Source organism: Rhinopithecus roxellana, chromosome 3 (genome assembly GCF_007565055.1).
Source record: "Rhinopithecus roxellana isolate Shanxi Qingling chromosome 3, ASM756505v1, whole genome shotgun sequence".
Classification (NCBI taxonomy): domain Eukaryota; kingdom Metazoa; phylum Chordata; class Mammalia; order Primates; family Cercopithecidae; genus Rhinopithecus; species Rhinopithecus roxellana.
In genome coordinates this window covers 113,411,113-113,424,724 of record NC_044551.1, presented here as the reverse complement: position 1 = coordinate 113,424,724, position 13,612 = coordinate 113,411,113, and the positions used below count along the sequence as shown (strand labels likewise).

At 37.8% G+C, this 13,612-nt stretch overlaps 1 protein-coding gene across 2 annotated transcripts in view; it reads right to left on the bottom strand.

The window, feature by feature from the left end:
- STK32A (serine/threonine kinase 32A) overlaps positions 1-13,612 on the bottom strand; it is a 151,318-nt gene that overhangs the window by 61,698 nt on the left and 76,008 nt on the right. For both annotated transcript variants that reach the window (XM_010383381.2, XM_010383382.1), the window contains exon 5: positions 3,171-3,344. In XM_010383381.2, the coding sequence (XP_010381683.1) occupies positions 3,171-3,344 (174 nt within the window). The remainder of the gene's footprint in view (positions 1-3,170; positions 3,345-13,612) is intronic.

Sequence of the window (13,612 nt, the reverse complement as noted above, 5' to 3'; positions counted from 1 at the left end):
TATTGCTTTTTGCATTTTCTGGCCCAGGAACCCTAGTCTCAGAATGCCAGAATTATTATCATTTAAATTCCTTAGACAAGGGGATCACTGCTTTTTTTTAACCATGCACATTTTTAAAAAAGCTATTTGACACCATTTCAAATTGATATCTGGTATTCTGAGAGCAGAAAATCCTGGTTAATCAGAACACTGTCAGAATTAAAACGTCTCTTTGAAGGCCGGCATGGTGGCTCACATCTGTAATCCCAGAGTTTTGGGAGGCTGAGGCAGGAGGATTGCTTGAGCCCAGGACTTCAAGGCCAGCCTAGGTAATATAGGGAGACCCTTTCTCTACAAAAAATAAAAGACCAAAAAACACTGCCTTGAAAAGCCTTAATGATGTTGACATAGGTCCTGAATTGCCTAGATTATTGATGGCTTTTGACTCTTCCCAGTGCCATTATTAATATTAATAGCATCCTCTTTATCTCTCAGAGTATCTTGGTTTGGATGATAAATTACATGATTAATGTAAAGACCAAGGTACAAGTAGGTCTGAGACCTTTGGATTTAATGTCCTATATTTTAATCTTTCTTATTTGTAAGCCTGAACTTCTGGTCAATCAGTCATTCATGTGGCTCATTTTTTTTTTTTTTTTTCACATACTGATCATACAATGAAAAGCAAAACATGAAGAGTTCACAATTTTGTAAAGGAGACAAATGAATTAATTACACACCAAAATGTCACAGCTCCTCAGAAGAGGTACAAAAGGGTATGAGAGCCTGTAAAATATAACATCTGGGAGGTGGGAGGAGAGGTGCATAGAGGCTACAGAAACACACCTGAATAGTTTTTGATGCCAGAAGGATGTCACCTCAACTTAACACTGCACTCAAAATGTCATCGTGTTTGCCTTCCATACATTTACCATGGTGAGGAGACATTTCAGTACAAGAAGGCTCTTCTGAGGATGGGAACTAAGTAATAACTGTGGGCGCGATTGAAGGGCAAAAAGCCAGAAGGTTAATCCTTGGTTTATGATTTAAGTGGCAAAATGATGATGATGATGAGAACAAAAGAGAGGGAAAGAACAGAAAAACAGTATTTGGTGTTAGTAACCTCCTTGGGGAAAAATTGTATTAAGATTTTTGTAGGTTTTCCCTCCTGAATTCCTCTTGGAACACAGTTCTAAACACATGGCGAAAATGCTCAGAGAACTGGTCTTTTGATGACCAAGAACATGAAGCCTAAAGAAAGAAGGGACAGAACCCAATTTCAAACAGGAAAAGGAGAGAGAGTGAAAAGGCTCTCAGGCCATGCTGGTTTCTCAAGGTCACTGCCTTCTTTCTGGTATCTGTGATGTCACAACCAAGATAGGCTGTGGTTGGCAATTTTTGGGAGAATGAATGAGCATGAAAGTTTTGAGAGGGACTCCATAGACTAACAGGTATGAAGAGTTTCTCCTCAGAAAGAGTTATGAGGGACCAGTAAACCAGTATGGGAAGATGAGTTCTTGAGAACAGGATTTCTAGTTATTGAAAAAACACCAGGTGTGCAAATTCACTTCTGAGATCCTATATGATTAACTGGTCTGCTTTCATTTATCTGGTGCCTGAAGAGCACATTTCCAATACAAACAGGCCCTTCCAAAGAAGGAACATTAAATAAAAACTAAATGTAGAGGGCCAAGGCCGAACAAAATAAAAATAAAAATAAATAAAAGAACTGGCCTGTGGTACCTGCACAGAGAATCTATAAATTGTGATGCTTCATCTTCATCTATAGGCTCTGTACTCATCAAGATAAATTATAGGCTGAGTACAGTGGCTCACTCCTGTAATCCCAGCATTTTGGGAGGCTGAGGCAGGAGGACCACTTGAGGACAAAAGTTGGAGACCAGACTGCGCAACATGATGAAACCTCATCTCTATATAAAAAAAAAATAGAATATAAATAAAGGTTTAAAAAAATAAATTACAGGTCAATGGCAACTGATTGTGGTCAAATATTTTATCTAGCCAACATTTTACTAATTGAGACATAATTGTACTTAAAATCTCAGCAAATTCTTCAAGGATTGGAGATGACAGCAGCAGAGTCATATGTACTGATTTTTCATTTAATGATGTATAATCAATACATACATTTCATATGTGTAAGTAATGTGAATTGGTATCATAGAATTCTGACTTTGAGGTCAGAGAGATCTAGGTTTAAATCCTGGCTACACTATTTGTTAGCTATTTGTCCTTGGCAAATCTTTGAGACAGTTTGTTTATCTGTGTAATGGGAATATTATAATAAAATGGGGAATCTTTGCTGAGTTTTCAGGATTTAATAAACTAATGTACATAAAGTACCTAGGAATGCCTGGCACATAGTAAGTCGTCAACCAGTAAGCAGTAGTTGTTTTAATGTTGATTTGTTTTGATGTTTGATATGCTTACAATTCTTATAAGTAAATCCGGGTGATAATTTAATGTAGACAAGCCATGATTTTTTCATATGTAATTCTAGTCTAATTATATCTGCTCTGATCATTTATCTCAGGTTATTTCAGAGATCAAATTAGATACTATATATAAAATCATCATTAAAACTACAAATTTCTTTACTATAAAGTATTATCCTTTTCTGTCCATTATCTCTATAGCTTTATGGATTCTTATGTTATTTGTATGTCTTTATTTACTACAAATACTCTAAATGCAGAAGGCATTGCTATTGCTTTCTCTACCTCCATTTGCAGTACATACATTAGGGATTAATTTAATATAGACTGCAGGACAACGAATATTAGAAAGACTCAAATTTTTTCCCAAAGAACTTTCTTTCTTTTCATTCTATTTATTTCCCTCCATGTGCAACCTCCATTTAATTATTTATTTAATATTTATTAGGTTTCCATATGCCACCTTTTCTCCTCTTTGTCTAAGCTTAGTTATAAAATAGTACCAAAATTCACTGATTGTGATCTTATTGTTTACTGTGACCTTAGGCAAATTAAGCTCTAGGTGTTCAGTCTTTTAAAAAATCTACAAAATGAGGACAATCAACCTACCTCAGGGTACTGCTGCAAGAATTAATGAGGATTAAATGTCATGTTCAACAAGAATTTACTGAATTAGCCAGTTGTGGATTCTCTCCTTGCATTACGTTCATGGCGGTCTCCTTGGACTTGACTGACCTGTGAATGATGCGCTGGCTCTGCAGGTAGTCCAGGGCCATGACCAGCTCACAGATGAAGAGCTTCACTGTTTCTTCCTTGAAGCGGACGTTCTGTTGCAGGTGATAACGCAGGTCTCCACCCAGCAGGAGGTCCACCACCATGAACATGTCTTCCTCATCTTGGAAGGAATACCTGGAATTGCATTAGAAGAGAAAAGTTATCAAATATATTTACACATTAAAGAGTCTCAGAGGCAAATGAGACCCAACAGATCAGAGCAGAGTGTTCTTGAGCTAAGAGCTCAGACTTTGGGAGTAGGTGGTCTATCACTAGCTCTATCACCTTAGGCCTTTAGTTTCCTCATGTGTCACGTGAGAATAATAACCACATTTGATCACCCTGATGAACAAACAGGGTAATTATAATACTTATTGTCATGCCTGACTTATAGTGAGCACTCAATAACTGTTTGTTCATATGGTGATAAAACACAGAAAATGAAATGAACCCAAGTAATCCATTTATTGCTAATGGTTGTATCCTAACCGTATATTGCAGAAGGCCCATAAAATATGAGCTATGGGAACTCCTTGAACCATTCTCATGCCCATTTTTCTATACTAACAACATCATTGCCCAGCAACATTATAACGAATCATGTCCCACGTTAATGATAAGGAAAACATATAAGAAGGGCAATGAAGAAGTAAGCACACAGTACAAGGAAGTAATTCACTCTCTTGGGGATGGGAAAGTAAAGGAAAGCTTCTCAGTAGAGGTAAAACCAGAGCTCAATTTTGAGGAATGGTGATCACAGTAATAACTAAAAAATAACGCTAACATCTCCTGATGTTTCTACTGAGTGACTTTGTGGGCTCTGACACACTCTGCAAGTGCAACCCCAGTCTTTCCTCATGATGCTGGTCCCACGCTCCCATTCACATGAGGAAATGCACAAAGTTAAACACATGACAAATGGTAGTGCCCAAACGTTCTCCAGGTGCCAAAGTAAAATTTGAAAAATACCAGAGAAAAATAGGATGCATGCAAGCACAGACTTGAGAAAGGACCTAGTGCAAGCGTGGAAAGGAGAATAGCTTGGATTTGCTGGAGTAACAGGTATGAGGGGGAAGCTTGCGTCTGGAGAAGGTGGCAGAGGCCAGATCCCATAACAGAACCCTGTGCACGCATCTGCAGTGACCCCTAGTCACTGAAGTAGGCAGGATCAGACATCAGGGAGTGCAGGGATGAGGAATTAGAAGAGGAAATGAGACACAGAGAGTAGAACTGGCCTCTGCTGTGTACAAACAGTAGCTTGTAAAAATGCATTCCTACCTCTGTGATGTATTTTGTTTCCCTCAAAGCACAGCCATGATTTCTAGCCACAGTCAAGTTTTCTGTATGAACACTGCTTTGACACGTTTCTTTAGACATAACGTCATGGAGATCACATTTTAAAGTTTCATTTGAATCAAAGAATTAAGTGCCTGCAAGCAGTGCCCAGGGATGCACATCACTTCCTCATGACAAATTATTTGCTGAGGAAATAAATGTAAAATATCAATGATGGGAGAAATGCACTTAGTACATTTTCTTCTTTATAATTATCATTGTGCTAAAGAAGAAAAGGGATACTTACACCAGAAAAAAAGAAATTCGATGAAGCATTAATCTGAGGTGGTAACACCCTAATGAGCATTAACAGCACCCGATAGTTCAATAAATTCTGTTTATCACTGAAGACTGATTCACACAGAATATGTCTTGGAAAAATTAAGCTCTGTCTAACAAAACTCAAAAAGTGCTTTGTAAAAGCCTGAGAAACATATGTTTGGTACTGCCTTTTGGGAGATACTATTCTTCATCTCAATGCGATGACTGGCTGGTCATCTCTGCCACTGGTGTATTGGGCATGAGGAAAGTTCCTTGGTTCTAGGCAATGTGGTACATAAGCCTTCCAACTGCAGCAACACACATTATGTTCACTGTGTTTTACAGGCCATTCAGTAAACAATATTGAACTGGTGAAACTGTAATCATGGCTGGGACCTGCTGCACTTCAGGCTGTTCCCCGCTAATGTAATAGAAAGAATGATTGATTGTGGGATGTAAGCAAGGCCTTTTGGGATGAGTGGCAGATGGGATAGGGATAATGAGGTGGGTGAGGGTTTGGTACCAAAAGTCAGGAGAAGAGAGTACTAATCATAAACATAATTAGATGCCAATGCAAACCACCTACTCAGACCTGGTTAGCATACAGAGCAGATGATTCACTCCCTGCTGTTGACTACGTTAGGCTGCCAGGTGTAGTTCAGAAACCTGGTAACAGACCAGTGGACTCTTCTCCTACTATTCCATTTAACTCCAAGGGAGCAGAATATATTTCTTAAATTCAACATGAATGAACATTTTTACTGGGACTTGGGTTAAGCTGTTTTTATTCAAAGAACAAAGTGATAAAGGTGCCAGTTGTGGCAAGTTAATAACAATGTTTGAATGTGCAGGGGATTATTAATCAAAGACAGAAGAGGCCCAGGCAAGAGGCAACATGTTTTCCTTGGCCAGTAGAAATATAAGTTTATTTAATCATGGAGGCACATTTGACTCTTAAAAATCATCTTTCTCCTTTGGTACGTCAGAGCTAAAACTCTCCATCTCAGATTCTTAATTCTCAGAGGGAGAGAAGATAAATATTTTATTATCCAGAACTATGCCCAGTAAAATATGTGAACATAAAACAATTGGGCAATATCTAGAATATTCAACGTCGTATCATCTGATTTTTTAAAATGAGTAAGAGCTTCCTTGTACCTCAACCTTTCATCACAGCCTCACTATAGCATTTCTACAACTTTCTTTGGTGGGATATCATGGCTTATTTATTTCTTAGTTGATAGCTCCAAAATTAACAAGTCTGGTCCCAGTGTATTTGAAATTCATTGCAAAGTGTGCTCAGTAAGGAAGATAACTAATAAAAGATCACCACCCTGTTCCAACCCTACTCCATCATGCTTGACCCAGACCATTGCAATAGGCTATTCATAGCTCTGTCTGCGTAATCTTGGACCTCTTCAATCCATTCTCTACTTTGCAGTTATATTTTTACAATGTGAGTTTTATCATGTCATCCAGGCTCAAAATAACCTTCACCTCTTTCCATGGTCTACAGAAACCTGTGAGGTCTGGCCCTGTTTATTTTTCCAGCTTTATCTTGAAGATCTTTTCCTTCCATTCTCCAACTAGCAGTTCAGGCCCCCTTCAGCCTTAGAAGCTTGTGATGTGGTGTGACCTGTGCCTGCACTCACGATGCTGTCCAGTACCTGGTTATATTCTTTTCACCTTTCAAGTCTCAGCTCAAGTGTCACTTCTCACAGAAGCCTTTTCCAACACTCCATATTAAATGTGGTTCCCCTGTTACATGCAATGCCATATGCTTACACAGAATTTATCAAAGTTTGAAAAAATTTTCCTGTGTGCTTTTGGATTAACTTCTTTCATTCCCAATATATCTCAGGATGCATGCTTGCTTTTACTCACCATTGGTGCCTCAATACCTGTACACTGCCTGGAACACAGATTGAACCAATAGCAATAGAAAACATAATCAATGAACCAAAAAAGAAAGGAGAGAAGCGAGGTTAAAACACAAGCTTTGGATGGGTCTGATGTAAATGCTCTAGGTTCTATGTTTAGAAATTAGCATGGTTACCAAATAAGCCAAAAGAGTCACTTATTTGGGAGTCACGGTAAATGGTAAAGAAGTAAAAAGAAAAAAGAAAGTCACTCACATGCTTGAAGCTGTCTTACAGGGGCCATCTTGAAATAAATCTGACTCTGAGGGTTGGGAAGAGATCTAAAATATTCTACAATGCAGTGTTTTTCAAATTGTGTGTCAAATTCCTTGAAGGAGTTGTGAAATCAGTTTGGTTGACTGTGATGAGCATTTTTTAAAAAGAAGTAAAATAGATCAAATAACATAGAATAAATGCTATTAACATAAAGTTAAACATTATGAAATTTTTTATGAATATAATGTGTCTCTGTGAGTATACCTACTGGGTTATGATGAAAAACATTATTTCTTGTTATGGGCTGCAGTCAAAAAAGCTTGAAAACCATGATAGTAGGGGAACCTACTTCCTATTGCAGAACTGTTGCACCAAATCCTCATTCTGATGCTACCCCAGCAAGGGACCATTCTGAGCAAGGAAAAGCAAGAGAACACTGTCCTAGAACCTAAAATGATAGAACAGTTCATTGTGTTTTTCTGACTCTGAACAGGGAGTGCTCACAGCAGGCTTTTCATGGCTTAGGCGAAGCATTAGCCCTTGTTAGAAGAGATCCCTCAGGAATAGCAAGGAGGAGGTTAGGGTACACTGTCCTATACATTAAGTACAAATTTACATTTTAAAACCTTTCTTTAGAGCAATGACCCATCATATTTTTCTTCTTATAGCTCTGGAATAATTTTTCAAGGTGTACCTAGTGTGAAGTTCATTTTTTAACAACTAGTATTATGCACCTAATTCATTCACCATAACAACACCGCAAATCCATGGTTTCCAAAGGCAGATTTCAATAGTCTATAAAAGCAATACCCAGTTGTGGCTGGGCGCGGTGGCTCACGCCTATAATCCCAGTACTTTGGGAGGCCAAGGTGGGCAGATCACGAGGTCAGGAGATCGAGATCATCCTGGCTAACACGGTGAAACCCCATCTCTACTAAAAATACAAAAAATTAGCCAGGGTGGTGGCGGGCGCCTGTAGTCCCAGATACTAAAGAGGCTGAGGCAGGAGAATCACCCGGGAGGTGGAGTCTGCAGTGAGCCAAGATTGCGCCTTTACACTCCAGCCTGGATGACAGAGCAAGACTCCATCTCAAAAAAGAAAAAAAAAAAATACCCAGTTGTTTTTTTTTTTTTTTTGAGACGGAGTCTTGCTCTGCCGCCCAGGCTGGAGTACAGTGGCCGGCTCTCAGCTCACTGCAAGTTCCGCCTCCCGGGTTCACGCCATTCTCCTGTCTCAGCCTCCCGAGTAGCTGGGACCACAGGCGCCCGCCTCGTCGCCCGGCTAGTTTTTTGTATTTTTTAGTAGAGACGGGGTTTCACCGTATTAGCCAGGATGGTCTCGATCTCCTGACCTCATGATCCGCCCGTCTCGGCCTCCCAAAGTGCTGGGATTACAGGCTTGAGCCACCGCGCCCGGCCTGTGTTTTTGTTTTTTAACTGAAATACCGCAATGTGACAATCTAAGGCAAAAGAAAGGTTAATGGCTTGGATAACACTGGAACCAAGCTGAGACAACACCCTAAATTCTCTCTGTATAAGTTTAGAGGGAGGCAATTTACAACCTAAGCAAGTATGTCATGACTTTTAGTCATTAATGTATCAGTATGAGAGCATTTCCACCAAAGCTTGATGAGAGCCACTGTTGGTAAGGACATGAAGAAATGGGTATCTTGTATACCCTGGATGGTAATTTGGTGAAGCCTCTTTTTGAGGACAATTCAAAAATATCCTTTAAAAAGCACATAGATTTGGCCTGTAATTTCTTTTTTTTTTTTTCTTTTTTTTTTTTTTTTTTTGAGACAGGGTCTCACAGTGTCATCCAGGCTGCAGTGTAGTGGCAGTCATAGCTCACTGTAGCCTTGACATCCCAGGTTCAAATGATCCTCCCACCTCAGCCTCCTGGGTAGCTGGGACTACAGGTACACACTACCATACCAAACTTTTATTTTTTTATTTTTAATAGAGGTGAGGGCTCACTATGTTGTCCAGGCTGGTCTCAAACTCCTGGCCTTAAGGAATGCTCCTGCTGTAGCCTCTCAAAGTGCTGATATTACAGACGTGAGCCACCACACCCTGTGTTGCCCTATAATTTCATTGCAAGGAACTTTATGGATACACTCGAAAAACTGTGCCAAGATGTACATATAAGGATACTCATTATACCATATAAAATTAACATAATTTACATGCCTGTTGTTAAGGGAGCGTGTGAATAAATTATAGTAAATTCATGCTACAGATTATACAGCATTTTTTAAAAAATGAGACAGATCCATATTCTTTGTTTTTCTTTGCATTTCAATGGCTACAAAAAGGCAGATCTATATTCTGATATGGAACTATTCCCAAAATATATTGTAAAGACGAAGGAAAAGAACAATGTTTACAGTATAGTATATAGCTGCTTAGGTACATAAAAAGGATATATTTAAAAAGGATATAAACACATAACCACAAAAGGAATAAAAATGCACATATGCTAGTATATGCATAACTTTTTTGATAATAAGATAATCAGTTATATAAATGGTAGGATTATAAATCATTTTGGTTTTTATATGTTTATATTTAAAAAGCCAAATAGATGTAAGAAAAATATTTCCTTCCACTCTGGTATATCTAATACATATTGCCTTATCAGGAAAGAAACAAACAAAAATGAGTCAGTTATCTAATCTTTATAAATTATCTGGGCTAGCAGTTGTCCTGAGATCCTCAATCTTTTTTATTTTTCCTGATTGTTTTATAAACTTTTCTTTTTAAATAAAGAAATCTTTATCGAATGTTTGCATCCTATAGTTGGATTCAAACAAGGTCTGCCCACTGCCATTGACATATGTGGCAGTCTTTTTTATTCTACAACTTCCCTGACCAACTGTTATTCTTTTATTTCTAGTAATTTTTCATTGAAAAAAACCCAAATGTGGGCCGGGTGCGGTGGCTCACGCCTGTAATCCCAGCACTTTGGGAGGCTGAAGCGGGTGGATCATGAGGTCAGGAGTTCGAGACCAGCCTTACCAATATGGTGAAACCCCGTCTCTACTAAAAATACAAAAATTAGTGGGGCATGGTGGCGCGTGCCTATAATCTCAGCTACTCAGGAGACTGAGGTAGGAGAATCGCTTGAACCTGGGAGGCTGAGGTTGCAGTGAGAGATCACACCATTGCACTCTAGCCTGGGCAACAGATGGAGACTCTCAAAAAAAAAAAACCTTAATGTTTGCTGTTGTATTTTCAGTCTGGACTTTGATAATTGCATTCAATGTCATGTCTATCTACACATTCCACAATTCTTTGTAGTTTGTAAAAATTAGTGGTTAGATCTAGAGGCTTGTTCAAGTTTAGGTTAAAATATATATATATATATATATATATATATATATATATATATATTTTTTTTTTTTTTTTTTTTTTTGGCAAAACTCTTTCACAGATAGTGGTATGCCCTTGATCAGGAGTTATACAATTAAAAAGTCTATATTTTGTGTGTGGTGTTATCAGCCATTAATTACTGTCATCTTGATCCAAAAATTCCTTAGGGGTTGTGATATTTTAATTCTATCATTTCTTCTTAATGTTTTAGCTGGAGTATTTTTATACAGAGAAACTTGCTTTAATCAATTATTTAGTTACTCCGAGGTTCAGTTCATATAGGAAAGGTATGCTTAAGTCTTCCTTCCCTCCCCCCAGAGACAGAGTCTTGCTCTTTAACCCTGGCTGGACCACACTGGTGCCATCATAGTTGACTGCAGCCTCGAACTTCTGGGCTCAGGCAATCCTCCCGCCTCAGCCTTGGAGTAGCTAGGACTAAAGATGTACACCACAATGCTCAGCTGATATTTTAAATTTTTGTAGAGAAGGAGTCTTACTATGTTGCTCAGACTGGTCTTGAACTTGTCTTTCCTTTATTTACCACTTTTCAAAATGATTTGTTTGTTTCCTAGAATCCTCCAAAAACAATCAATATACTTAAAAATATATTATAATGAACTCCTGGGTTTGAGGTCATTATTCCTATTGTTGTTAAAAATATATTATAATGAACTCCTGGGTTTGATGTCATTATTCTTATTGTTCAGTTCATAATGTTCATTCTTCAGCCAGTAGGAACATAGTCATGTTAGATCATGTGTTATTTTGACATAACCCTAGTAAATTTTGACAGCTTTATAACTGTAGAATATGAAAACATATTGCTGGCTATCTTGTATATTTCCCGTTTCAGACAATCTGGATGACAGAAGTGTCTGCTGCTATAAATGTATAGTTATAGATATACACATATTCAAAGGTAAACTAAGATAAACACATCACACAGTTCATAATAATGCTTTCAGTTTACATTCAAGATTACAGACATTCTTAACCTCATCAGTCTTACATCACTCACTGTTTTCTCCCTCAATGAAAATCTTGGTTCTCAATGATATCGTTATAAATACTTGCTGGTTCTATCCCACTGTATACACTCAACCCTTTCAAAATAACAGTATCAACATTACCCCAACAATGCCATTATTGAAAACACTTTAAGATATTTTTGCTGTTCTTTTTTGTTATTAGGATATGTTCTACTGATAGTATACAGTAATTTTCTGTTCAAAAGTCACTTGGAATAGTTCATTTCTGTGTGGTAATGCCACAAACTGGATATATGCTTAGATTAATTGGCTTCATTTTTTTTTACATTCCATTTTTGGGATTGTTTTAAGATTTAATTTTGTTTTCTAGTTATATAAAATATGTATACATTTTCAAAGTCAAATATGAAAAACAAGGTATACTGAGAAAAGTCGTGCTGTTATCCCTGTCTTCTCTAATCCCTCCTTTTCCCCACTGGTAACTTTTTGTAATTTTTTCTATTGTAGTAAAATATACATATCACATAATTTATCATTTTAACCACTTTAAGTGCAATTCAGTGGCACTATGTACGTTAGAATGTTCTACAACCATCACCACTGTCCATTTTTAGAACATTTTCATCATTGCTAACAGAAACTCTGTACCCATTTAATAATAACTCCCTATTCCTCCTCTCCAACCGCTGGTAACCTCTACTTTATTTTCCATTTCTATGAATTTGTTCTAGGCATCTCATCTAAGTGGAATCATATAATATTGGTCTTTTCATGTCTGGATTATTTCATTTGTTATAAGATTTCAAGGTTCATCCATGTTGTAGTGTATATCAGAATTTTACTTCTTTATAAGGCTGAGTCATATTCCACCATAGGCATATACTATGCGGTGTTTATCCATTCATCTGTTGATGGACATTCGGGTTATTTCTACCTTTTGACTGTTATGAATAATGTTGCCGTGAACACTGGTGTGCAAGTATCTATTTGAGTCCCTGCTTTCAATTATTTTGAGTAAATATTGAGTAATGGAATTGCTGGATCAAATGAAAACTCTATGTTTAACTTTTTGAAGAACTGTCCGACTGTTTTCTTCAGTGGCTGCACCACATTACATTCCCACTATCAGTGTACAAAGGCTCCAATTTCTCTACAGCCTCTCCAATACTTGTTATTTCCCATTTTTTAAAGAGTAGTACTGGCCTAGTGTGGTGGCTCACACCTGTACTCACAGCACTTTGCGGGGTCTGAGGCAGAAAGATTGCTTCAATCCAGGAGTTTCAGACCAGCCTGGGGAACACAGTGAGACATTGTCTCTACAAAAAAAAAAAAATTTTTTTGTCTGGTGCGGTGGCACATGCCTGCAGTCCCAGCTACTCAAGAGGCTAAGGCAGGAGGATCACTTGAGCCCAGGATGTTGAGGCGGCAGTGAGCCATTTTCGTGATCACACACCACTGCACTCTAGCCTGGGAGATAGAGCAAGATTCTGTCTCACAAAAAAAAAAAAAAAAAAAAAAAAGAATAGGTGTGAAATGGTTTCTCATTGTGATTTTGATTTGCATTTCTCTAATGTTTCATAATGCTGAGCATCTTTTCAAGTGCTCATTGACCATTTATTTATCTTTTAATATAAAACTACTCAGATTCTTTATCCATTTCTAAATTGCATTTTCCCTTTATATTATTGACTTGGAATAAATCTTTGTATACTCCTTTTTTTTTTTTTTTTTGATATGGAGTTTCGCTCTTGTTGCCCAAGCTGAAGTGCAATGGCACAATCTCCATGCACTGCAACCTCCACCTCCCAGGTTCAAGTGATTCTCCTGCCTCAGCCTCTCAAGTAGCTGGGGATACAGGAACCTGACACCACACCCAGCTAATTTTTGTATTTTTAATAGCGATAGGGTTTCACCATATTGATCAGGCTGGTCCTGAGCTCCTGACCTCAGGTGATCCACCCACCTTGGCCTCCCAATTTGCTGGGATTACAGGCATGAGCCACAGTGCCTGGCCTCTTTGTATATTCTAAATGCACATCCTTTAATAGATATATGATTTGTAAATATTTTCTCCCCATTCTCTGGGGTGACTTTTCACTTTTTTGATAGTGACTTTGAAGCATAAAAAGCATAAAAGTTTTAAGTTTTGATGGTGTCCAATTTATCTACTTTTTAAAGTACTTGTTCTTTTGAGGTCATATCTAAGGAACAATTAATGATTACAAGGTCTTGATCATCTACTTCTATATTTTCTTTGAAGAGTTTTATACATTAAGTTCTTATATTTACCTCTATTTTGCATTTTGAGTTA